Source organism: Sinocyclocheilus grahami, unplaced genomic scaffold (genome assembly GCF_001515645.1).
Source record: "Sinocyclocheilus grahami isolate Dianchi unplaced genomic scaffold, SAMN03320097.WGS_v1.1 scaffold644.1, whole genome shotgun sequence".
Taxonomy (NCBI): domain Eukaryota; kingdom Metazoa; phylum Chordata; class Actinopteri; order Cypriniformes; family Cyprinidae; genus Sinocyclocheilus; species Sinocyclocheilus grahami.
In genome coordinates, this window is record NW_015505823.1 from 525,446 (window position 1) to 552,776 (window position 27,331).

The 27,331-nt window shown below is 34.6% G+C and overlaps 2 protein-coding genes across 5 annotated transcripts; one reads left to right on the forward strand and one right to left on the reverse strand.

Annotated features, from left to right (window-relative positions):
• Window positions 1-15,416: 15,416 nt before the first annotated feature.
• On the reverse strand, window positions 15,417-21,092 carry LOC107558381 (cyclin-dependent kinase 11B-like). 2 transcript variants are annotated; one of them, XM_016242045.1, is made up of 14 exons: window positions 20,881-21,092; window positions 20,736-20,792; window positions 20,523-20,649; window positions 20,352-20,441; window positions 18,974-19,161; window positions 18,820-18,853; window positions 18,651-18,735; window positions 18,417-18,552; window positions 18,287-18,324; window positions 17,383-17,573; window positions 16,733-16,865; window positions 16,594-16,635; window positions 16,479-16,509; window positions 15,417-15,924 (listed from the first exon to the last, which is right to left on the reverse strand). In XM_016242045.1, exons 1-14 carry the CDS (start codon window positions 20,927-20,929, stop codon window positions 15,779-15,781), a joined length of 1,347 nt encoding a protein of 448 aa, XP_016097531.1. In that variant the 5' UTR covers window positions 20,930-21,092; the 3' UTR covers window positions 15,417-15,778. The 2 variants fall into 2 exon arrangements, with proteins under 2 accessions (XP_016097531.1, XP_016097530.1); XM_016242044.1 differs by having other exon boundaries at window positions 18,275-18,324.
• Window positions 21,093-21,777: 685 nt separating this feature from the next.
• tmem169b (transmembrane protein 169b) lies at window positions 21,778-26,631 on the forward strand. 3 transcript variants are annotated; one of them, XM_016242046.1, is made up of 3 exons: window positions 21,778-21,855; window positions 23,212-23,541; window positions 25,919-26,631. In XM_016242046.1, exons 2-3 carry the CDS (start codon window positions 23,295-23,297, stop codon window positions 26,533-26,535), a joined length of 864 nt encoding a protein of 287 aa, XP_016097532.1. In that variant the 5' UTR covers window positions 21,778-21,855; window positions 23,212-23,294; the 3' UTR covers window positions 26,536-26,631. The 3 variants fall into 3 exon arrangements, with proteins under 3 accessions (XP_016097532.1, XP_016097534.1, XP_016097533.1); XM_016242048.1 differs by having other exon boundaries at window positions 25,937-26,631; XM_016242047.1 differs by lacking the exon at window positions 21,778-21,855 and adding an exon at window positions 22,084-22,122.
• The last annotated feature ends 700 nt before the right edge of the window (window positions 26,632-27,331 follow it).

Genomic DNA, 27,331 nt, shown 5'->3' on the forward strand with positions numbered 1-27,331 from the left:
GATTTTCAGAAATCATTCTAATATGCTGATTTGCTGCTTCAGTATTATTGGTGCTTAATTATTAATAACGGTTGTCATTATTATCAATATTGAAAACAATTTTGACTGGTATTTTTGCAAAAACAAGCTTTTTTCAGGATTCTTTGATGAATAGAAAGTTGAAAAGAACAGCATTTATCTGAAATGGACGTTAAAAATGTCTTTACTGTCACTTTTTATCAATTTAATGCATCCTTGCTGAATAAAAGTATTAATTTCTTCTTTTTTATCTTATGGTTTCCACAAAAATATTATCAACATTGATAATAATCAGAAATGTTTCTTGAGCAGCAAATCAGCATATTATACTGATTTCTGAAGATCATGTGACACTGAAGACTGGAGTAATGATGCTGAAAATACAGCTTTGATCTCAGACATAAATTACATTTTACATATATATTCACATTGAAAACAGCTATTTTAAATTGTAAAAATATTTCACTATTTGTGCTGTATTTTTGATCAAATAAATGCAGCCTTGGTGAGCAGAAGAGACTTCTTTCAAAAATATTTAAAAACCGTAATTATTCCAGTCTTTTGAGCGGCAGTGATGATGTTCTGGAGATGCAGTGTCCCTGTAGAGTTAAAGGGATCTTTCACCCAAAAAACTAGTGTAAAATTCATGCTGTTTGACTTTTGTTCTTCCATGCAACCTGTCAAACTCCAAAACGACCAAAAAAAGGACCATAAAAGTATCACAATATTACATCTGGATTCGGAACAACACAAATGATGCCAGAATTGTGATTTTTGGTTTAAGCATCCCTCTGAAGCGTCTGTAACGTGTATGGTGGGTTTCTGCCGGTGTTTGTGTGTTTATAGCGTGCCGTTCAAGGAGCCCGCAGAAGCACAGAGCTCGTTTGTTTCAGGGCCGCGGGTGAATCAGCAATAACGGCGGTTTTGCGCTCAGGCTATTGAGAATCATTCGCTCAGGATGACTGTCTAGCAGGCTGGACGGACGCGAGGCGGAAATACAGTGCTTTGTAAAAGACCTCTATTTTTGCAGACTTGAGTTCATTATTTTTACACATCAAGTTTTTTTGAGTAAAAAAGAAAAAGGCAAGAAAAAGAAATGGAAGAAGTCCCGTGTGTTTTGCTGGTTTATGCTCAGGTTCAGTGCTTTATAGTGCAAATGAGTCTCCACTAGGGAAAAGCGGTTTGTTTGTCTCGTTTCGGTCGTTTGGAACAATTTGGCACTGCATTTAAATCCGTCATTTTTATGAACAAAACAAACTGGGTTAAATTGCAGTGTGAAAGTAGTCTGTGTGTAAATTCTCCCTCGCTAGTGTGTTTTTATTTGTCTTTTCCTTATGAAAGGGACACTGCATCATCCGGCATGTCTGTATTTAATTGTTGCATTCATATTTACCCTGTGTTAAGATCTAGATGTTATAGTACTAGTTAAAATGCCTCGTTCATCATCAGTAAATGCAGCCGGATGTGTTTCTGAACCGGATACGGCATGTGAAATAAACTGTGAATGGTATTATTATTATTTTCCGACATCTTACTAAAAGAAGCCTTGCAAGACGTACTTCCACATTAAAACAACAGTATCATTGAGTTCATGAGAAAAGCTGTGAGTTTGCAGCAAATGAACAAAAAAAACTTTTTTGTCAAGTTTAGTCATCTCCGTTCTGGTACATAGCGCCCATTTTTAACTATTCAATCAATTTCTGATGGATAAAAATCCAGTTTCACCAAGAAATATTAAAGACCACAGAAGCAAAATGGGTTGTGATCGGCTTTTCATGTTGACTTCATGTCTGCGAGGGGCAAAATAAGCCATTATTACTGTACAATTTTTGTCATTTCTGTTCAGTGTGATGGTAACGTGCTAAAAACGCAAGGTGTGTTTAGATGAAGTGAACTAATTGTAACGAAGACGAACCGAAAACACGCAGCAACCTCATTCTCTCCGTTTACGTGTTCCTCTAAAGGTTTTTAGTGAGTGATGTATGAAGTATGATATTGTATGAAGTCTTTCCGGCCACAGCGCCTCCACAAATCCTGTAAATTATGATTTTAATTTAATTTAATTTAAAAATGTATTTCTTTTTTTGTAGCTGGTCTACACGATCATTCATTTATTTTGAAGCACTAGCTGTTAATTTCTGTGTTTCTTCATCTCATAATTGTCTCGTGTATGTCTTCAGAAGTGTTACTGATGAGGTGAGATGGCATCTTAAAGGAATACTTCTCTCAGAAATGGACATTTGGTCATTTTCTTTTGGAAGCCCATTTCTGCCATGAAATATAAACACAAATACCTTTTCTATTTTACTTATTTTATAGCAGAAAAAAACATAATTGCGAGATATAAACAACGAATTGAGAAAAAAGTCAGAAATGTGAGACATAAACGAAAAATTCCAATATATAAACTTTCAAATTTAGAAAAAATAAATATATATATATATATTATGATTTGAAAAAAAAATTATTTCAAGATGTAAAAAACGAAAATTCAGAATAGCAAGATATAAACTCTTGAATTCTCTTGATTGAGTTTCTCTTGCTATTGTAACTTTCTTCTCAGAATTGAATTTATATATTGCAATTTATTCTCAGAATTTTGATAAAAAAAAAATCAGAATTGTGAGGTAAAAAAAAATAATGTTTTAATGTGGCAGAAACAAGCTTCCATATTTTCTTCCCCTGAATGCTATTTTGGAAAACGAGGAGGGAAAATATCTGGACATTTATTACATCTGAACACTTTTCAGATGTCATTCTCATATAGACCATTGTTTCTAGCAAGAGATAATTGGCTCACATTTAATCATTGTAATAAAATGACACACACATGTTCTGGTTGTGAAGATAATTCCAGTGTCATACGGTTCTTTGGCTGTATCACAGAGAATTGAAAGTATGAACCGTACCGTTTCTCCTGCCATCATCTGTCTTTATTCACGTTAACTGTTTTTAATTGCTTTGTCAACTACTACATATACAGGTATTTAAAAATGAACTATTTTTGTGCGGAATATCTTCAGCTCTGGGCTCATTTTCCTCCTCCGGTTTGTTTCTTACTCACGTCTCGGCCCTTTTCCTTCCTTATCTTGAATGATGTTATGATTTCCTGCAATAGCGCGTGTACAGTGCGACAGGAGTGACTTGTGAAATCAAGGCAGAGCAACTGCATGGAATAAACACTGATGTACTGTACCAAACTCTGCCTCCGCCTCTGCTCACTCTGTCCTGATCTTGTGATTAGTTTAACTCGAGAGGTTTGTTGTGCTTTTCAAATGTGCTGTGTATATAGCCATAAATACAGTATTTCATGTCCGTTCACTTATACCAGGTATGAAGTATGAGGCAGAACAGAGTTTAAGTGCCAGATAGCATATCTAAAATAGAGTTGCATGTTCAAAGTTCACAAATTTGATTGCATTTGCAGTTTACAGAGGATGAGATAATCAGACTGCAACCAATGAGAACAAATCTGTTGTATTTTCCTAATTTGCTTGAAATATTAACAAAGTTAGCTTTTTTTATATATATAATGCTATTGATTTGAAAGTATTTTAATGTGTCTTTATCAGGTTTAAAACAAACCCTTCTCAGTCCCAGCATGCATAAAGTGCTTCCCATAAAGTTGCATTTCGTTTACGGTTATGACAACATTTGCAATGCAACGTATTTAATTTAATAATTAATCATTTATGCATTTAGCAGACACTAAGCGACTTATAGTGCATTCAGGCTATACATTTTTTACCAGTATGTGTGTTCCCTGGGGATTGAACCCACGACCTTTTAAAAAAAAAAAAATTTAAATGTGGGACTACAGTTTATGGATTTATATTTTTAAAATGATAGCACAAAATTTCAGCTTTAAATTTTTTTTTTTTAAATTACGTTTCAGTCAGAAATGCATTTTTTAATTAACCCGATTCTCTATAGTGGTGTTCTGTTGCTATGGCTACCCCTGAATGCAATCGTGACACTTTGACAAACTTTAAAAAATTTATAAAAAAATCAACCTTTCATGGTTACTAAAACATTTGAAAGCACTATTGAAATGCATATGCTTGTATGTAAAAGCACTCTTAAGACCCCGACCCCTTTTCTGTGCAACATATTTCGACAGACCAGACCCACACATAATCTGTGCCTCATATACTGTATTTCAGATTATGTACGTAGGATAAAATGAAAAACAAGAGATTAAAAAAAGGCTTTACAGTGCAGTCGTGCCTAATAGGGAACGTTCTCTCGAGGTTCTTCCAGTAACGTTAATAGAATGTTTGATCAAAGTGGTCTAGTCTTTAATGTTCTCAAAAAGTTATTTATACAGTGGGGCAAAAAAGTATTTAGTCAGCCACCAATTGTGCAAGTTCTCCCACTTAAAAAGATGAGAGAGGCCTGTAATTTTCATCATAGGTATGGAACTTTTTACATTTTAGTTGGACTTTCCTCTTACGTATTTAAACGTTACTATTTGCACTGTTTTCCAGGACATCCAAAATAACGTTCACAAGTAGGCTAATGTTCACATAATGTTTGCAAAATAATAAAAGTATTGGAATTGGATGTTCATTTTAATGTTGCTACTTGTTTCGGAACGTTCAGAAAACTTTCACAAAATGTTCTGAAAACTACGCAAAAAAAGTGTAGTATGCGCTTCACATACATGGTAAACATAAATAGTAACTTTTAAATACGATAAATGAACGTCCAAATGAAACATTTCACAAAGGGAACGTTCCATTGGATCATTTTGTGAACTTGGTTCTGGGTTTTTTTTAGCTTGTTTGCTGTACACCTCGTCACACAGCAGATTTTTTTCGCTTTGTTTTTTGCTACAAGTCAGAAATGACAAGGAGGCAGCTTCCCGCGATACAAAGTCAATGGAGAGGGTTGGATTGTGTGGGCGTGGCCTAAATGCACAGTGGGCGTGGACGTCAAAAAGAGTGTTTTTCATGTTTGTAGAAGGAGCTCCAGCTGTAGACTTTTTTTATTATTTTATTTTATCGTGTATTGAACGTTTCAGTTTGAGCCTCCGCGGTCGATAGTTTGTCTGAAATATAGTGAATTCATAGAAAAGTAGATCTATTTGCATATATATGCAACGATACAGCTTATGTCAGTAGGTGACCAATTGTGAAGAACATGTCCAGATCATATTTTAAAATCGGAAGAAAATGAGAAATTACATTATTGCATTGTATTGTATTGTATTATTTTTTTACATGTATTTATTTAGCTATTGACATTATTTTACCATGCATTTTACCCTCATTTGCTTATTATCATTAGTGATATGGTAATATACTATATATGCCAAACAGGGTTATTATAGTTAGCGAAAACCATATTTAAAAAAATTATATTAAAATAAAATAAATAAAAAATATCATTACTTGAAATAACATATTTAAAAAACATACTCATTATTATAAAATAAAAACTAATTCAAAATATTAACAGAAAAGTGAAAATATGACCTGGACATTTTCTTTTCATCCTATCAGATTATGAATGTGCACTATATCAAAAGCCAAGAAGTGAACAAGCAGCATTCGTTCATTTGTGAGCATGCTGGGAAGTGATCATTTATATAAACCTCTGAATAGTGTGATTTCTTCAGATTCAGTGCTATCTCTCTGCAGGTGTGAATGCAGAATGTGACCCGGATGGGCATCTATGTGGGCGCCAAGGTGTATCTGGTTCATGAGGTACTCTCATCTCTCACCATTCGTGTTTTCCACTGATCTTTGCTAATGTGTGGATGATAATGATGTGGATGAACGTTAAACATGTTTAGATGATATATACGAGTATTAATGAGTGGTAGACGGAGGAGACAGCATTAAACTGGCAAAGCATCACCAATATAATTCAGCTGGTAAAAGACTCAATCAGATCTCAACAGAGCTGCAGTTTAGAGTAGTCTAGATCTAGTTAACAACTCTTAAATGTGTTTGTACCTGAGGGGCACTACAGCTGCAAAAAGACATTTTAACATCTGTTATAAGCTCTTCCTTCGTGGAAAACATTGGTTAAGGGTTATTATAATTAATTAAAACTCAAATTAAAATGGTTTTAAAAAAATGTGTTACTTGAAATAAAATCAACATTAACTGAAATAAAATAAATATGTATTTATAAAAATAAAAAAAATAAAAACGTAATTTCTCCTTTTGATTTAGTTTGACTTATGTACTAAAATAACTAAAACTGAAATAAAAAATAATGTGTGTGCATATATATACATATATAATGTGTGTATATATACACTTATATGTGTGTATATATACTGTATATTGTTTTTATTAATTTTTATTTTAGTTTTAGTTCTTTAAGTGTTCTTCATCTCAAAAATAGAGCACAACCAAATTTCTAAAACTTAAATAAAATAAAATGGAAAATATAAAAATATTAAATAATTTTTATTATTATTATTATTATTGTTGCTGCTGTTGTGCAGTGTTAGTTTAATATTATTTTAATGCTATTATTGTATTTTTTATATTTCAAATTGGGTTTTATTTTTCAATTTTCATATTAAGTTTAATTTTTTTCTGCTTTTGTGATTTTTATTCGTTTTTTGTTTTTTATTTAGCTTTAAGTTATTTTTATTTCAGTTTTAGACATTTTAGTAACCTAATCCAAGGCAACATTTCCAAACATTCTTTTATTTAAAAATCTAATATTTAGATTTCAGCTCTTTTTCAATGAATGAAAATGATGTTGAATAGTGTTGTTAGTTTTGTTAACGCTTTGGTTTTTCTTGAGCCAAATGTGTCTTCCTGCTCTTTCTCTTCCGTCTGTTCTGTGTTCTTCAGTTAAGTTGGTAAACTGGTAAGCTGTCCTGCTGCACGTGCTCTGATGTGCTCTTAATCAAAGACTTAAGAATAACAGAGATGTTACATTAACATCTATAGGTGCTGTATTTAGTATCTTAAATGCTCTTTTCCCTGCATTAGTTTGGTTGCCTACTGTATGCACTTGTCCTGTATGCAGAGAGTTCGGTCTGAATTGAGTATCAAATTATTACCAACTTGTCCAGCAGACAGAGATCTTAAAATTAAGATTTCTATGATTCTGTCATGAAATGTGTCCATTATTTTTCTGCAGTTTTTCACATATAATCCTGTTTGAAAGCGTTTATGGAGACTTTTAAAGGGACAGTTCACCCAAAAATGAAGATTTGTCACCCTCGTGTCCTTTCAAACCCTTATGCCATTATTGTTTCAGTGAAATTGTGAAATGATAAACCTCTGCTCTCAAATCTCATCACGTTTGTTGATGCATTGCGTCAGGTTTGATGTCAAAACAGCTTTGAGCATCACGTGTTGAAACTAAATGTGATGCATCAATGCAACATGTTTTATTCTGAAAGGACAAGATTAACGTTCTGTTTCTCACACAGAATAGCTTTGAATATTTCATTTGTCAAAAACTATTTACTAAAAGATATATGTAGGGCCCATAAAATGCATTTGATTTTTTTCCCCAAATTCTGTTTACATTTTTCTAGATTCCATTTTAAATCAAATTTTAGCAATCAGAAGGCATGTCTAATTAATTTAAATAATGAAAATTATACAATTTTACCTCCAATTTATTATTATTATTAAAAAAATGTATAATTATATATAATAAAAAATCTTTTTTAAATTTTTTCACCAATTCTGTTTTTATTTTTCTGGACTCCGTTGTAATGGTTAAATTAAAATTTTAATTAAATCTTTAAGTTTAAAAACATGTCAAATCAATTGAATCCATAAAACATTAACAATCTAATCATTTATTTAAAATCTTCAGTAAATAATATTGCCCTAAATTTTTTTTTTAATTTTTTCAAATATTCTTGTCTTGTCTGTTTTAATTTTTCTGGATTTATAATTTAATACAAATGTATGATAAAAATGGTAATTGAATCAAGGCATACAACTTATTAAAATGTAAATTAAATAAAAATGTAGCAGTTCCTTTTATTTTTTGGCAAACAAAGTTTAATAACTGTTCAAATTAAAAGCTTTACTACTTCTACTTTGAGAAGTACATTCTACTGTATTCTATTCTGTCACAGTTCACTTCAAGTTGACCCAGACTTTTATTTTGAAGGGTTCTGCATTGCAAGGCTTTAAATAAGAATGAACTAGGCCTGTTTGATCCCATCTCTTTCTGTTGTTCATAAAGAACAGTGATAGTAATACTTCTATGAATATGAATGAAATGTTACAGGTGAATGAAGTTCAGGGCGGCTCTCTGCTGGGAACTAAACGGTTAGTTAGTCACCTTTACTAATCAATGCATTCTCAGCCCATCTTTCATCTTTCATCTTTGAAACTGAGCTTTCGTTCCCTCTGTATTGTCCAGAGCCCTCCCAAGCACCTGCATGGAGAAACTAGTGGAAAATCTCCACAGGTTCAGCATCCAGTCACTGCTCGTCATTGGTGGTTTTGAGGTATAGAGGGAAACTATCTGACTGATATCTGACTGTATTTTCCATCACGTCCAGGCGTATGAGGGCATCCTGGAGCTGGTTGAAGCGAGAGGACGCTATAATGAATTATGTATTCCCATGTGCATCATTCCTGCCACCATCAGCAACAGCGTGCCAGGAACGGACTTGTCTGGGCAGCGATACTGCGGTTAATGCAGCGATGGCTGTGAGTACAGAACCCTCTATTCTCTTTTACTCATTTGCAGGGTGATATGGCCACAGCCATATCACCCTGCAGCCCAAGACTGGTTGCTCACTGAAGCTAAGCAGGGCTGAGCCTGGTCAGTACCTGGATGGGAGACCTCCTGGGAAAACTAGGTTGCTGTTGGAAGAGGTGTTAGTGAGGCCAGCAGGGGGTGCTCACCCTGTGTCTGTGTGGGTCCTAACGCCCCAGTATAGTGACGGGGACACTATACTTTCAAAAAGCACCGTCCTTCGGATGAGACGTTAAACCGAGGTCCTGACTCTCAGTGGTCATTAAAAATCCCATGGCACTTCTCGTAAAGAGTAGGGGTGTAACCCCGGTGTCCTGGCCAAATTGCCCCCCTGGCCTTTGTCAATCATGGCCTCCTAAGAATCCCCAACCCCTTGATTGGCTCTATGATTCTCTCTCCTCTCGCCCTGTAGCTGGTGGGTGGTGAGTGCACTGGCGCCGCTGTCCTGTGGCTGCCGTCGCATCATCCAAGTGGATTCTGCACACTGGTGGTGGTTGAGGAGAGACATCATAGAGCCAATCAAGAGCCCCCTCACATGATTGTAAAGCGCTTTGGGTGTACAACAATACACAATAAAGCGCTATATAAATGCACCATTCATTCATTCATTTGCTCTAACTGAAATTTTATTTAAAAACTTTACTAGAAAACTGCATTTTACTAAATCTAAATGTGGCTTGCAAGTCACTGGAAAAGACTATTTCAAAACCTAGTGTGATTTTAGTTTCATTGAGATACTATTATAGCTTTATAAAAATTTTGAATTCGTTTTTATTTTTATTTTCATTTTTAGTTACATTTAAGTAATTTTGTTGTGTTGTCGTCATGTTTATTTTTTAAATATATCTGTAGTTTTTTTTGTTATTTTTATTTCAGTTTTAGTTATTTACTACATCAAGTTAAACTGAATGAAAATAAATGTTTCTTTAGTAACTAGCTGAAATTAAGTAAATTTACATTTTTTTATATATTTTATTTCAGTTAACATTTATTTAATTTAAAATATATATTTTTATGTTTTTAGTTTTACTTAACTATAATTACCCTGCTACATATTCAGGGCATATTTAAGTCATCATAGATGCACCAACGCAAATGTGTTTTTATTAATATTTTTTATTAGTTTTTATTTTTATATTTTATTTTACTCTCATTTAAATTATTTTGTAGTGTTTTTTAATGTGTATGTCTATATAGTTTTTAATTCATTTTTATTTCAGTTTGACTTATTTTACTATATCAAGTTAAACTAAATGAAAATGAGAAAAGTTGCATTGGCAACTAGCTGAAATAAAATAAGTTTATATAAGTGTTTTTTAAGATTTTGTTTTATTTTTAGGTAACGTTTATTTTCTTTCAAATACATTTTTTTTTATGTTTTTAGTTAAATAAATAAATAGGCAGCATTTTAGGGAATGCAAATTATCTTCCAGAAAAATAAGTATATACATACATATATATATATATATATATATATATATAAGTAATTATAAACATGATTTTAAGATGCCATCTTGCATGCATCATTTGCAGACAAGGCTAACCCATATAAAATGCATCCAAAATAGCTGACAAAGTCAGAGAAATGGCAATTATAAATGCAAAAAGAATTAAAAAAAAAAAAAACCCAGACAATTTGACCCAGTATTTATGTGCACTGTGTATTTGATCAAATATCAGTTTGAAAGATTGTATATAATTTTTAGTTTTTGTTTGTTTGTTTTTTTTATTGCTAAATTATTGTATTCAATTAATTGAAGCATTGTTATTAGGACTATTTAGAATTTTTTTATTCTCGAGTTTACCATGAATATATGCTGATATGGCGTAAAATGATAAATAAATAATACGTGTGCCATGTATTTTGGCCTGGCTTGCAATGCCAAGGTCATGGGTACGATTCTCAGGAAATGCATGAACTTTTAAAATGCGTACCATATATGCATGCAATGCAAGTCGCTTTGTATGAAAGCATCTGATCAATTTAAAATGTTAATTTACTTGTATGCTTACTAGAGTACTAGGTATTGAAACGGCTTGTATCTGAAGTCACCAGCCAAATCTTGCTCCCTTCATTGCATGAGTTTTAAATAAAGATGCAGTTTGTGTTATTGATTCACCGCATCCAGTGTCCGGTTATTGATCTGAAGTGTGTCTTTGTTTTATGAAGGGCTGTGATAAGATCAAGCAGTCAGCCACAGGGACCAAGAGGAGGGTCTTTGTGGTGGAGACTATGGGGGGATACTGCGGTTATCTGGCAACCACCACAGGCATCGCTGTTGGTACGGACGCCGCTTATATTTTTGAAGAACCATTCAACATTCATGACCTCAAGGTGAGTGACACTCCTCACATCTGCTTATTCTAGAAGAATAAATTCAGTTTTTTGTAAATGAAGAATGTTTCGCTGTTGGTGTGACACTTTTTTAGAACAATGTGAAAATGAAGAAGGACATTCAGAGAGGTCTGGTGCTGAGGTAAATCTGTCCACCTTTTGGTCTGCAACACATTTTTTGATTCCTAAATTATTGCATCCACATCACAGAATCAATATGCATGCTTAAGAATCTCACAGTCAAAAAAATAGGAATAGAAATGGGATAATTACGATTTTTTTAAATGTTTTTGAAAGTCTTTTCTGCTCAAAAAGAATGCTTGTTTTAATTGATTTAAAAAAAAAAAAATTATGAAATATTATAACAATTTAAAATAAATTTTCTATGTGAACATATTGTAAATTGTTATTTATTTCTGTGAGTAAATGCTGAATTTTCAGCATCATTTCTCCAGGTCTCTGTTCAACCAATTCTATTGACAAGAGCTGTAACTGTTGCATTGCTGCAATTCACAAACTGTTTTAATCACAAGAGGATTACAGGTCTAGACATAAAAATAAACGATTTTAAAAACTGTTTATAAAAAAAACGATTAAATACTGTAAAATAAGATACAGTAACAGTAATTAATCTCCCCTGACCCCTGCAGTGGCTGACAGAGAAGATGACCGACAGTTTTAGACAAGGTGAGAGGATGCTTGCATGCTTAAAACTCAATGAAACATCTGTGTGATCCAGATTCAGTTCCCTGTAATTGAGCAGCAGCAGCTGAGACAGTGCTGTGAAGCCTGACCCAGTGTGTGTTTGTGAACACCCCTGACACGGCCTGTGTGGTCGGCCTGTACAAGAAGCTTCTGACCTTCAGTCCTGTCACTGAGCTGAAGGAGCTGACGGACTTTAAGTGAGTGACTCTGACAATTACATGCAGTACACAGTTCTTTATTTCCCACATACTGTACATATTATAAACAACACACACATAAAAAATAGAATATAAAAAAAATCAAGAAATATGATAAAGTAGACATTTTTTATGCAAAATATACAAAACTGTGTAATATACTTTTTACTGTGCATGCTACATATTACTTCACATACTACATGCTACTTCCACAACCAATTAATATCAACCATAATATCATAATGGTCGATTTAAGCAAAGATATTTAGATACTTAAAGATAGATAAATAACTAAACTAAATAAAAAAAGGTAATTGTGACTTTATCTCATAATTCTGACATTTGTTTCTTGCGAGTTTATATCTCACACTTCTGTCTTTTTTCTCAGAATTATGAGATATAAGCTGTAAGTGCTGGAAGAAAGTAATAACTGTGAGATAAAAAGTTGCAATTACCTTTATTTTTAGGCTTCCATAAGAACGACACCTTAATCCTAAAAAATTAATTGTTATAATGAACCAGGTATAAGAGTGTGGATCTAAATAAAACATATACATTTTTTTAAAATGTATATATAGTAGACAATATAGACATCTATAAATATTATTTATTAGATTTATTGATTTAAAATATTTTTCCTCATTTAAAGAATGTTATTTTAGTATCACTTATATAGTATTATAGTTTTTGTTAATAATTTGAATTAGATTTTTATATTTTCTGCCTTCACTTTACTTTTAGCTAAGGCTTTAGTCATTTTGTTGCATGTTTTTGTTATTTTTATTACATATATATATATATTAGTATATTTAGTTGTAGTATTTAGTTTTATATTTTTTTAAGTTGATGTTCATTATTTCAAGTGAAAAAATATGGTTTTAGTTAACTATAATAACCCTGGAAATTAATATTAATTTTGAAAAATGCTTAAAAATGATGCACATTCTCATGAAATGAAGGAAAAGGCATTTTATTCTGTTTGGATAAGTGTCTTGCAATTCAATCAAGTTGCTACTACCACAAATTATATAACTCTTTATTTAGTGCTTTTTTTTTTCAAACTGTAATAGCAGGCTCCATCATAACATAGTTCACTCATGCATGATGACAGAACAAACAATTATCAGTAAAGCGCTCCTCTTGCCCTGCAGACACCGGATGCCCAAGACGCAGTGGTGGCTGAACCTCAGACTGATGCTGAAGATGTTGGCCAAGTATCAGACATCCTTCAACGAGTATGTGACGGGAGAGATCGAACACGTGACCCGCCGCTCTCTCAGCATAGACACCGGGCTTTAAATCCACACGCCGCCAGTGCCATCCATCAGCAAACACACCAAACTGCCACTCCTCCGTTAAAACGGGTAAATGCCTGATCCTTTAGTTTAGTGAGTAAAGGAGGCTCAGACTCCAGATTTGTGCCTAAACCTGATGCATTAGAGGCCTGTATTTGCAGCATGTTTAACTCATGCAGTGTCAAAATGAGATCACTCCCCTAATAATCATAACTAATTATGATATAATAATAATATAATTATAACTGTTTCCTGACAAGTTGGCATAATTGTTTAAAAATCTCATTTTATTTGTTATGTATTTGGACCATTTCATCAAATCCAGCTTGTGATGTTTCTCGTCTTCAATTAAAATCACAGTTTCTATCTGTATATATACTGGGGGCAAGAAGTTTGCAATTAAGATTTCCAAATGTTTTCGAAAGAAGTCTCTTCTGCTGACCAAGGCTGCATTTATTTGATGAAAAATACTGAGAAAATAGTTTATTATTAGAATTTAAATGAACTGTTTTCTATATGAAGATATGTTAAAATGTTCTATTATGCTGATTTGCTGCTCAAGAAACATTTCTGATTATTATCAATGTTGAAAACAGTTGTGCTGACGAAAATGTTTGAGGACACTTTTTTTCAGGATTCTTTGATGAATAGAAAGTTCAAAAGAACAGCATTTAATGGAAATCTTTTGTAACATTTAAAAGGTCTTTCCTATCACTTTTGATCCTTGCTAAATAAAAGTATCCATTTTCTTCTTTTTAATGTACTTACCCCAAACTTTTGAATGGTAGTGGATCACTGTTTTCATAAAAATATGAAGCAGTACAACTGTTTTTGACATTCATAAAAATGAGAAATGTTTCTTGAGCAGCAAATCAGCATATTAGAATGATTTCTGAAGATCATGTGACACTGAAGACTGGAGTAATGATGCTGAAAATACAGCTTTGATCACAGACATAAATTACAGTTTAACATATATTCACATAGAAAACGGTTATTTTAAATTGTAATAATATTTCACAATTTTACTGTATTTCAGATCAAATAAATTAAGCTTAGGTGAGCAGAAAAGTCATCTTTCAAAAACATTAAAAAAATCGTAATTATTCCAAACTTTTAGCTGCCAGTGTTTACACAACTGTAGCAATGTCAGCATGCAAAGTTATATTGCTGGTCCAAAACAACTAATGCAAAGTACATTTTGTAAAAAAAAATTTTTCATGGTGCAATGCAACACCAGTCACTTCCAGTGTATAACTGTGTTATACTTTATACAAAACTGCTGCTGTTAGTAGATAATTCAGCAACTCAAAAGTTCCTACAGAGCTTACTGTTATACTCTGCCAAATCTCTATTCAGCAGCTTCCCATGAGGGAGCTGGTTTGATGTATCGAGATGAAGCACATCACGGGCAGATACAGATGGAGATTATGAACCTGTTGCTTGGATTGTTAAACGTTTGAACATGTATGTTGTGGTTGTGAGCTTCAGTAACGTGACTGTTATATTGTGTGCCTATGCAGTGTGATTAGTGTGAAGCAATAGATCATTCTAGTGCTGCATGTTTTACATCTCCAGTATTTAATACTCTAGATATACTGTATATGGAAGCCTGAAAGATATATCATTGTCTGGAAAATAACGTCACAATGCAATAATTGCAAAACAATTTTTCTTCTGCTTTTGGGGTGAAATATGGCCTGGTATGGCCGGTTGCATAAACTGCTTAGACTGATTATTTAAGGCAGTTACATAAACATAGATTGGTCTAACTTGAATCTGAAAAGTAAAACAAATTATAGCTTGGCCAACTACTAGTTGTTCAGACTAGTTCTTAAAACAGCCTTAAAACAGTGGCTGTGCTTATGCAACTTTTGTGATTTACACCTCAGAGCATTTCAAACTTTAGCAGTGTTGTTGCATATGAGCCTTTTGACATTGTATTACTGTCAACAGCTCTGAGATTGTTGTTTTGCTGAAATCTACAGAACTCTAAGTGTGCAGTAAGGTATTCGTTTACAGTAGTGTTTCTGTCTAGAAATGTAAGACAAAAAACTACATGTAAAATGAATGTAATGATGTGGCTAAATGTCATATTACAAGGACTGTCCTGTCATTTAAGAAATATATACATAATAAAAATATATATTTAAAAATACTTGCCGTGTTGTACTGTAAGTAGCGGGAAAACAAATAGAAAGACTTTTTTGAACTTTGAAGTTAGCATTGTTATGTTTTCGCTTACTATGCAGCACCAAATACATTTAATAAGAGCATCATTCATGAAATTAACATTCCTCTAATGTTCTATTAATTATAATGTTCAAGTTTAACTTGTTTATACTAATGCATGCATTTTAGTATAAACATATACTCAAAGGGCCTTTGTAAATAAAATATTGTGAATCATATGTTGAAACGAACTTGAACAAAATTACCAGGATCACAAATGCATCTGAACGAATCTAGAATTTAACTTCAACAGACTCTGAAGTACAGCTATCAAGATGAGATTAATGTTAATGAAGTTACATTTTTCCAAAGCTGAATGAAAATGGAAATGAATCCGCAGAACCTGCCGTGTCCTGTGTGGAAGAGTTCTGCCGAGGGCTCACCGTCCCAAACGAGAAGGAAAACTCCTCTTGACGACTCTCGGCTTCATCGAACAGGAAACCTTGCAGAGAAACCATATTAAATGTGCATAAAAATAGATTTAATCTTTAGGCAAAATATTTTGTATTCTTTTTTCTCTGTGTTTGGTGTGCAGTGTGTCCTCAGAAACAAAGGTACAAAAGCTGTCACTGGTGGTACCTTTTTAAAATGTACACTTTTGTACCTTCTAGATACTAACAGGTACACTAGGTACAGATATGTACCTTTAAGGTTCCAATATGGACCCTTTAAGTCAGGGCTGTCCAAACTCGGTCCTGGAGGGCCGGTGTCCTGCAGAGTTTAGCTCCAACCCCAATTAAACACACCTGAACCAGCTAATCAAGCTCTTACTAGGCATAGAAACTGCCTGTCAGGTGTGTTGAGGCAAGTTGGAGCTAAACTCTGCAGGATACCGGCCCTCCAGGACCGAGTTTGGACAGCCCTGCTTTAAGTATGAAGGTGTACCATTTGAAAAGATACAGCCCCAGTGACAACTTTTGTACCTTTTTTTGTGAGAGGGTGGCTATGTTCTTGACTGGGTTTGGATGTTAGATATTACTCGTGTTCATTCTTCACCTGAGAACTTGGGTGCCAATCCTGGTGACTTCTGTTACCAGAAACACAAAATCAGCTTTCAGACATTTAAAACGTTCAAACGTAATTACAAACATCAGTGTTCCTCCAGAAATACCCTGTCGCTGAAATAGGAGCTTGTGAAGTTAAATGGAGATGCCTACAACATAAGCACACAAACATACACACAGATGAAATGATGAAACTTTTTTTGATGAAACAATGCATGTGTCGGTCTTCCAGCTTCTGAAGTTCACCTCTTCTGCAGCAAAATCACAGCCCAGCTTAGAGAATGCAGGTGTGCTTGGACCAGAATTCATGGAGAAGACAAAAGCGGGCGACTTGGTGTCTGAGATCTCCTGCCGTCCAGGTGAGGAACTGGGACTGTTGCTGTTAACAGATCCAACAGTTATCGGTCTCAAACTAGTACTAGATTCATCAATGAATGTTACATGTATTGATAGAATCAAGATACAACTTTGCACCACCTCTAAATGCTATTTGGTTGACATTCACTCAAAGACTAGTTGTGCAGGTTTTTGGTGTGCAATAAAAAAAAGGAACGAATTGCAATTAATACAATTTTTTTTTTTAAATGTCCTCCTACACTTCTTATTTCACTATTTCTTATATACCTCATGTTTTAGCAGTTCTTTAAAACTTTATATTTCTAGCATTTCTCAAGTTATTGCCTACTTAAGATGAATCGTTTGTTTTATTCCTCATTTGTAAGTTGCTTTGGGTAAAAGCATCTGCTAAATTAATAAATGTAAATGTGGGTGCATCCCTGAGAAATGCATAAAGTAAAATGGGTTGCAAATGTTGATTTTAGACTAATGTAAGTGACAGTTTGCAGCATATAGAGGTACAGGATGCTTCATCATGAACACAGATGAATGGGTCGTACCTTAGAGAGAAGGTGGGGGTGGTCGGCGTGGCTTTTATTCTAGCCGGTGATGGAGGAGGACAGATGCCACGCTCATTCACCGTGTCCTCCTGAGCATCTGCTGTGGTCACCTCCAAACGATCTTCCTCCTCCTCCTCCTCTGACATTTCCACCATGAGCTCAGAAGCACATGAAACATTCATATTCCCCTCCTGCATTCATACAAATAGATCATATAAGAATATATACACTACCAGTCAAAAGGTTGGACTAAGTAAGACTTGCCAATGTTTTGGGTGGAAAAAGACAACAAGTGCATTTATTTGATCAAAAATACAGTAAAAATTGTGAAATATTACAATTTTAAATAACTGTTTTCTATGTGAATATCTGTTAAACTGTAATTTATGTCTGTGATCAAAGCTGAATTTTCAGCATCATTACTCCAGTCTTCAGTGTCACATAGTCCTTCAGAAATCATTCTAATATTTGATTTTAGACTGATTTTACAGCTGATTTGCTGCTCAAGAAACATTTCTGATTATTATCAGAAATTATGATGTTGAAAACAGTTGTGCTGCTTCATATTGTTTGTGGAAACCGTGATACACAACCATTCAAACATTTAGGGTAAGTGAGATTTTTTTTTTAAATAAAAGAAAATACTTTTATTCGGCAAGGATGCATTAAATTTAGCATAGGTGGCAGTAAAGACATTTATAATGTTCCAAAAGATTTATATTTCCAATAAATGCTGTTCTTTTGAACTTTTTTAATTCATCAAAGTATCCTGAAAAAAAAAGTATCAAGGATCCCACAAAAATACTAAGCATTGATTGATACACATTTCAATATCTTTTTGACCAGTAGTATATATTAGAATTATTTAAAATCAGTTGTGTTTCAACTGTACCAGTTCATTCACCTCCTCCGACTGCTTCTGATCACCTTCTTGCATTTGATCTAAAAGGAAAGGATTGTTATTGGTCAGTGTGTGCGCTCATTGGGGTTTATTTTGTGATACTCTCAGTATATTAATATTTGCAGGTGTTTACCTTCTCCAGTTTCAGTCTTTGTCCAAAGGCTGTGGCGAAATGTGTCAGTTTGAGATTCACTTTCTGCTGTTTTATCCTTATTTTCCTCAGAAGGACCTTCAGCAGCCATGTGCTCCTCTGCATATTCTTCAGGCCTCTAGAAGTTACAGAATTCACAATGCCTTGTCTCAACATTCACTTTTCAATAGAAGTTTGAATATTTCTCAATCCTAGTGAACAGCAGAAGTACAGTACCTGCATTATGGGGTCTTGATGAGGGTCCATTTCATCAAATGACTCCCTGTTTTCAGTTTGTGGGACGTCATTGTCTTGACACTTACTATTTTCATAGCAGAAAGAATGTTAATTAAAAGATAGCCACTAACCTGACAAAAAACCCAAATCTGCTGTGAAGATAAAATACCTGTCAGCAGCATCAGTGACTGGCTCATCTTCACCTATCAAAACACAAGATCTGTATTAAAACACATGTAAATACATTTTTTAAAAAACACATTATTTATGTGTTTTTGAACTCATTTTTTGGATATACTTGAGGAGGAAACAGGTTGAATTACCCAGTGCTGACACCAGTTCTCTCTCTTTCTCCGATATCTGTTCTTCCGTTGCTCTGATTCTCCTCTCGATTTCCTCATTCTCGGCTTGAATCTTCAGCAGTTTTTGAGCCAGTGAGTTCTGACAGTATTGATCCTTATACTGCTGAAACACGTTCCTGTAGCTCTCCATTCTCTCCTGGAAGATTTTCCTTCAAAGACCAAGCATCTTTAACCCGTTAAAGCCTACTGTATCATATTTGATATGTTATTTTCCATACACGTGATTGCTGTTGCACACAATATACATGCTTGCACTTACTGTAAATATCATCTTATTAGTACGACATATTAGTGGGAAATATAGTGAGATAACTGGTATTTATATAATTTTATGTAAGCATCTGCTATATTGTTATAAAGATCTCATCGATTTACATTACAAGCTTCAGAATTTCCGGCCATATAAATATTAGCATCTGCACCAAATTGCATCCCCCCCCCAAGTTTGGGCCTCTGAGTTGTTTTTTCACTATATTTACATTTAGTCAAAAATGTAAATATAGTGAGAATATCAAAAAAAGTGTATATATGTATGTGTGTGTGTGTTTGTATGTATATATATGTGTATATATATACAGTGGGTACGGAAAGTATTTAGACCCCCTTAAATTTTTCACTCTGTTATATTGCAGCCATTTGCTAAAATCATTTAAGTTAATTTTTTTCCCTCAATGTACACACAGCACCCCATATTGACAGAAAAACACAGAATTGTTGACATTTTTGCAGATTTATTAAAAAAGAAAAACTGAAATATCACATGGTCCTAAAAAGTTGGGACACTGTACAAATTGTGAGTAAAAAAAGGAATGGAAATCAAATCTCAAAACTTACATTTTATTCACAATAGAATATAGTTAACATATCAAATGTTGAAAGTGAGACATTTTGGAATGTCATGCCAAATATTGGCTCATTTTGGATTTCATGAGAGCTACACATTCCAAAAAAGTTGGGACAGGTAGCAAGTATATATATATATATATATATATATACACCTTTCTACGTGTACTGCATTAGGCTAACCAAGACTTGTCATTTGCACTTATATATTGTTGCTCTTTTGTCAGTTTTTATTGTCCACATTTGTAAGTGGCTTTGGATAAAAGCGTCTGCTAAATGACTAAATGAAGTAATTTAGCAAGCGCCTTACAAATGAGGACAACAGAAGCAATCAAAACCGGTTCATTAGACTACATGAGCAATAAAAGCTTGATGTACCAAATATGATGCTCAAGAGAAAACGCACACATGCAGACTTTTTCATATTTCGTCTAAAGGTTCAATAAACCGTAACCTTTGAAAAAGACTAGTATTTCATATGTCAGGCTTGACCTACATGTCTTGATTATAGCTGTCCCGTCTCTTCTCTAGCTCGGCTTCCAGTGTCTTTTCATACTGAAGCAGCAGATGTCCTGTTCTCTGGAGACTGATATCACAACATTCATATTATTATTATACTAACGTTACTTGAAAATAAACACATTGTCAGCCTCACACTCTGCCGTACTTCTTAGTGTTTTCTCTGATGAACGTCCGAGTGTTTTGTTTTTGCTGGATCTCCTCGCTGAGTTTGCTGAGGGTCTTGCGAGTTGTGTTCAAGTAATCCTTCTTCTCTTGAATGTTGGACTCGCAGACTAAAAACACAACAGACCGAGCAAATTATGACAGTGATCCTTCAATTGGGAGAACTTTTTATATGTCCGGTGTTTTAAAAACGTACTTTGTATTAGTTGTTTGAGGCCATCCTTCTTCTGGGCAAGCTCTCGTGTTTCTATACCTGTTTGTGTATTACAGCATACAGTGCAAATCAAGTTAAGCGTGTCAGAATATGTAAACAAATGATGAAATGAAGCGTTCACACTCACCTAACTGAAGCAGCAGGTTGTCCAGTTGATTTACCGTCTGCTCCTCCATCCAAAACACTCACAAATAGCACACGGATCGCGTAAATAGATCTATTTTCCGATCTTACGATGTGTTATAACTCAAATATGCGTCTGAGAGGCGAATACCGTGCGTTTCGACGCGTTTTAAACAGAGCTCGCTCGCGCGCGCGTCAGTTACAGCGTCCGTTACTTCGCGAGATTTCGAATAACGTTGACTGACGGTTACCTAATCTTTTATCAAAATAATTTTCAAATAAATTAAATCATAAATTTGGCATTTGCTAAATAAGATGTTAATGACGACATACGCGGTTACCTAATATTTTATCAGAATAATTTTCAAATAAATTAAATCATAAATTTGGCATTTGCTAAATAAGATGTTAATGACGTAATATTTTATCAGAATAAAAAATAATAATTTTCAAATAAATTAATAAATATGGCATTTGCTAAATAAGATATTAAAAGTAAATAAATTAAGTATTTGGTTAGCGCGTCATAAGACGAGTCGTTACTTGTTTTCTGAATAAATGATTAAAACGATGTTCCGTCAGTAACATACAACTTTTTATGTACACTCTTACTTGCATTTATGAATTAATTATTTTACTAAATACGCATTTATTTTATTAAAATAAATATAGATATTTAATATTATACAGACAGAAGCATATACACAAATACGCAGAAAATGCTATTTAAAAATAAATATTTAGAATAAAATATCGATGAGGATAAAAGTAGTTCACTGGACTGCCATTGGCTGTACTGTAGAGGAGGGGCTTCGATTTATCGAATTATCGTCGTCTGATTGGACGGTACAGACCTTGCAGATTCAGTGGGCGGGGCTTGCGTTCATCTGGGCCCAGGCGCATCTGGACAGCAAACCCAGCTAAGCATTTCATCGCAAGAGTTTTCACAGCTGTTCTTTCGTGCGTTTGCATCTGGCAGGTAAGAATGCATCTCTTATGAGTTACGCAGGAGCTTCTGGTGGTTGTGAATAAGACGTGTGTTACAGTAGATCCTGGTTTGGCTCTCGAGCATTAACGCTACAGAACACTGGTTCAGAACAAACACTCATCTCAGAGGGCTTCAGATGAAGGCTTTTACTTTCATATGCTGTTTTATTAAAACACACTCATGTGTCTCCTGTATGTCTTTGTTTCTCTGACAATAGAGCTGAAGGGTGTTGTTGGCTGCACAAAAGCTATTGTACATGTCAGTGTTATTTTAATATACTTTTTAGCATTTATTATTATATTTTAAATTAGGTTTTATTTTTCAGTTTTCATTTCAATTCCTGGTTAAGTTTTAGTCATTTTGTGATGTGCTCATTTTGATTTTTTTATTGTTATGTGCGTTAGCAATTTTGTTGTGTTATTGTCATTTGTATTTAAATAATTCTATTATCTTTATTTCAGTTTAAGTCATTTTATTACTTCAACCTGAACTTATTTTATTCCAGTTAGCTGCCAAGGCAACATTTCTAATGAGTACTTGTGTCATTTTCATTAGTTTATTTTTTCCTTTTAACTTTAATTTATCTTTATTTCAGTTTTAATAATTTTAGAACTTACCTAAACTTACTTTAATTTGAGTTAGTTGTCACATATCTAATTTATGTGCTTTTGCATTTTTATTTATATTTGTTATATAAATATTTCTATTTAACTTGAATTAATTTTATTACAGTTTTAGTAATTGTAGTGCTTCAACCTAAACTTCTTAATTTTCTAATTAATTCCTAAACATTTTTAATTTTAGTCTTTTATGTGCTTTTATCATTTTTGTTTTTTTGCTTTAATGCTGATAATATCGTTAATACTAATCATTTATTTTTATTTCAGTTTTAGTAATTTTAGCACTTCAACCGTACCTTTTCTGATTAATTCTTCATTTTCAAATTAATTCCAAGTTCTATTTCTATTTTTACTTTAGCTTTATTTCAGTTAACACATTTCTTTAACATTTTTTTAATTAACAGTAACAACACTGACACATGTCTGCTATTATTGCTCAGTAAAAGCATTAAAACTTCATTTAATGCACGTTGACCTCTATAGTGGGGCATGTTGTCACAATGTGAACCTGCTGTTACACAGTGAATATACAGTATGTATGATTTAGAAAAAATATGTGATATCTTGCCTCATAATTAATATACTCCTTATAAACTCTCTTGTATACATTTATATAATTTACCTGTTAGTTCAAGTCAGGCAAAATAATGTCATGTTTTCCTTATTTTCCTGTTTGAGTGAATGCATGCCAAATACTGTGCATCATGTTTCTCTCTCATTCCCACAGGCTTGTCATGTTTGGACGGAGTAAATAGCCTTCTCCAGTCTCTCTGAAGTTGTAGCTCCTCCCAAAGCTTGTGAGACACTAACATGGAGCAGCTCAGGTCTGAGAGCCCTCAGCTGGAGTCTGTAAGGTCAGAGGTCTCTGTGGATGAAGGAAGCAGCGGCACTAGCACTCGAAGGAAGAGGAGAAAGCGCGAACACCGGCCGGAGTCCATCATCGTCTACCGCTCTGACCCAGAGAGAGCCGCTGGTGAAGACCATGGAGGAGATAGTGAGGGTGGAGAGAGGAACTCTGAAGAGGGAGCTACGTTTCTGAACAACCCGAGCAGTGAAGGTGAAGCATGCGATCTAGTAAGAAAAGTATTTGGACACATGAGCCACTTCGCAATGTCTTTCCATTACAAAACAAAATATCAAAATCAGTTACGCTCACAAAAAATAAGTCAGTTTGGTTCCAAATTATAAATCAATAAACAATATATACACTGCCTGACCAAGATCTCGGCCAAAAATGAATGTAGTTCTTGATGGAAATAAATGTTCAGAATCAGAATGCCTTTATTGTCATTACAACGAAATTCAGTACAACTCAAGCAGAATATAAAACACAGAATAAAACACACAACAAGCAACTTGACATAGAGACATAGATCGATAGGTAGGTAGAACGATAGATAGATAGATAGATAGATAGATAGATAGATAGAACGATAGATAGATAGATAGATAGGTAGGTAGAACGATAGATAGATAGATAGATGGTAGAACGATAGATAGATAGATAGATAGATAGATAGATAGGTAGGTAGAACGATAGATAGATAGGTAGATAGATAGATAGATAGGTAGGTAGGTAGAATGATAGATAGATAGATAGATAGATGGGTAGAACGATAGATAGGTAGAGAAGATAGATAGATAGGTAGGTAGAACGATAGATAGATAGATAGATAGATAGATAGATAGATAGATAGATAGATAGATAGATAGATAGATAGATAGATAAATAAGCAGTAGAAAGTATATTGCACAATCGTATGTACTGTAATCTCTATTGCTAGGGGTGTGCAATATATATCGTCTGCGATAGAATCGTAATTGTTGATTTAACGATGTGCGATTTGACATTATCGAATATTTTGCAAAAACCATTCAATACACCCCTACAGAGCGCACGCACGCATTACATGAAGTCTAGACTAGTGCGCGTGCGCATGCATTTAGAGTGCATTCTTTCACTGCATGATTCATTAAAATGCATTTAGAATGATCACAAATTCAAGACATTTTTACCACTTCTTATAGTTAATCAGTTTCACATGAAGAGTGCCGTTTTTCTCCAAAAAATGGCCATGATTACAATTGTGATATTGATTTGTTTTACAACAGTTCAATAAACTGGAAGTTAATTAAGAAACTTATGTTTTAGACGCCATATTTCCTGTTTTTGCGTTATTTCTACAACAAAAATAATTCCAAACACAGCCACAATGCTGTTTTGTGTCTCTGAGCAACATGACGGTGTTTTGCTCCTGAATGAATCAACCGTTTAAATGATTCGGTTCAATCGCAACTCATTAACAGTGACTTGCTGCCACCTACTGGTGGTTTTAATTTCACATTTATTTAATTGATAATTTCAAATATCAGTATTCAACGTTTTATGTTTAATATATCAAAACATTATTTATGCATTTGTAACTGCAGGTTAAATGCATTCATGTTCTGCATTAAACAGTGAGTAAATTTAATGCATCTAAATGCCTCTTCTGTGTTTCCTCTGCATTGCAAAGATGAATTGATACTGATTTAATTTACTTGGTAACAGCCCAAATGTCGTCTTATTCTAATTCACTGATTAAATGTAAGAATTTGACTCAAAAGATAATGCACACTTTTAGAGAAAATGACTTTATAAGGGTAAAAATGCCCATAAATGTAAAAATCAGTTTAAACTTATTGGAAAAGATTAATTTCTATCAGTGTGAACTGACCACCACAAAGAATATGAAAAACATTAGGAGTCAGCTGTCCACGGTAGTCCTAAAGATACCAGCACAATAACACACTCCGCAAAATATTGCCTAATTATCGTTATCGATAAAATCCCAGAAAATATCGAGATATTATTTTTTGTCAATATTGCACACCCCTATGTATTGCACAGGACAAATGTTGTGATGTTGCATAACATTGTCGAAACAGTGGCGCAATGAAAGCAAATATTATCAAATCTAAAAGTGGCCCAAAAAATGGTGGCTAAATATTGGTGTGTGCAACCTTTTTTGGACAGGCCCATCCCAAAGACTTTTAATAGGGTTAAGGCCCCAGGACTCTGTGGCGGCCAATCTTTCACAGATTGAGGCTGATGAATCTTGACATTGTCATCCTGAAATATGTCCATAGTGACATATTAATCACTGTAAGAATGATCCAATCCTAAAATCTTAAGTATTTGCTCATTTAAATTCAGACGGCAACTTTTTTTGGCCAGGTAGTGTATTAATACTTTAATATCCTAATGATATTTGTCATAAAAGAAAAATCGATCATTTTGACCCATACAATGTATTTTTGGCTATTGCTACAAATATACCCCAGCGACTTAAGACTGCTTTTGTGCTCCAGGGTCACATATGAGGAATGCATTAAAAATACCGCAGCACTCCGGATTCTGTCTCATCCTAAATGAAATGTCTTGGCTTCATCAGGTTGGGCCGTGCCTCCAGACAGCCGCTACGTGACGCTCACTGGGACCATCACTCGCGGAAGGAAGAAAGGTCAGATGGTGGACATTCACGTCACGCTCACAGAGAGAGAGCTGCAAGAGATGGCCAGGTCAAAGGAGCGTCTGGATGCCGAATGTGACGCTCGCGAGGGATCGAGCCGCTCGTGCGGTTTTGGGCTTTCTCAGGGTCCCCATGTCGTCCTGTGGAGCCTCTCCTGCGCTCCCGTCGTCTTCGTCCTGTCCTTCATCACCTCGTTTTACTACGGTACTCTCACTTGGTACAATATATTCCTGGTGTACAATGAGGAGCGGACGTTCTGCCATAAAATCACGGTCTGCCCGTTCCTCATCATCTTCTACCCCGGGCTCATCGTGGCTCTGTCGCTGTCGCTGGGCTTGTACTCGGCCGTGGCGCAGGTGTCCTGGGCCTTCAGCGAATGGTGGCTGTCGGTCAGGGACCTGGAGAAGGGTTTCTGCGGATGGGCTTGTGGGAAGCTCGGATTGGAGGACTGCTCTCCGTACAGCGTGGTCGAGCTGCTGGACTCGGACACCATTTCTGGGAGTCTGCAGGGAAAGTCGCTGCAAACATCCTCGGTGTGAATAGAAATCATCCCGAGATTTTCTCTGATGGTTACACAGCCCTGCATCTTCTGCAAAAAATGCCTAGAATTGAGTTCAAAATGATAAACAAAAACTTTCCACCATATAGTTTTTTTTCTCTCCACAAAATAGGGATGATTTTTCAAATGTTTCCGTTTTAAATGAATAGTTCTCCCAGAAATGAAAATTTTCTGAAAATGTACTCACCATCAGATTTGGAGAAATGTAGCATTGCATCAGTGTCTCAGCAATGGATGCTCTGCAGTGAATGGGTGCCGTCAGAATGAGAGTCCAAACAGCTGATAAAAACATCACAATAATCCACAGCACTCCAGTCCATCAGTGAACATCTGGAGAAGACAAAAGGAGGTTTTGCTTTAAACCAGTGGTCTCAAACTCAATTCCTGGAGGGCCACAGCTCTGCAGAGTTTAGCTGGATCAGGTGTGTTTGATTAGGGTTGGAGCTAAACTGTGCAGAGCTGTGGCCAATGCTTTAAACCGTCGCTTTTGGCTAAAATACGAGTTCATAATCCATAATAACTACTTCTTCCAGTGAAAATGTCCTTCTCCTGTCGTCTCTCACATCAAAATCCAGCCACATGTTTGTTTAGAGCTGTTTTGGCTTGTAAACGGTGCTTGATCTGAGCAGATTTCTCTCCTGATTCAGACCAAAATGTTTTTCATTGGAGGAAGCATTATTATGGATTATGGACTTGTATTTTATCCAGAAGCAGCAGTTTGAAGTTAAATCCTCTTAATGATTGATTTTATTTTTTAAATCCTTCTTATTCCTTTA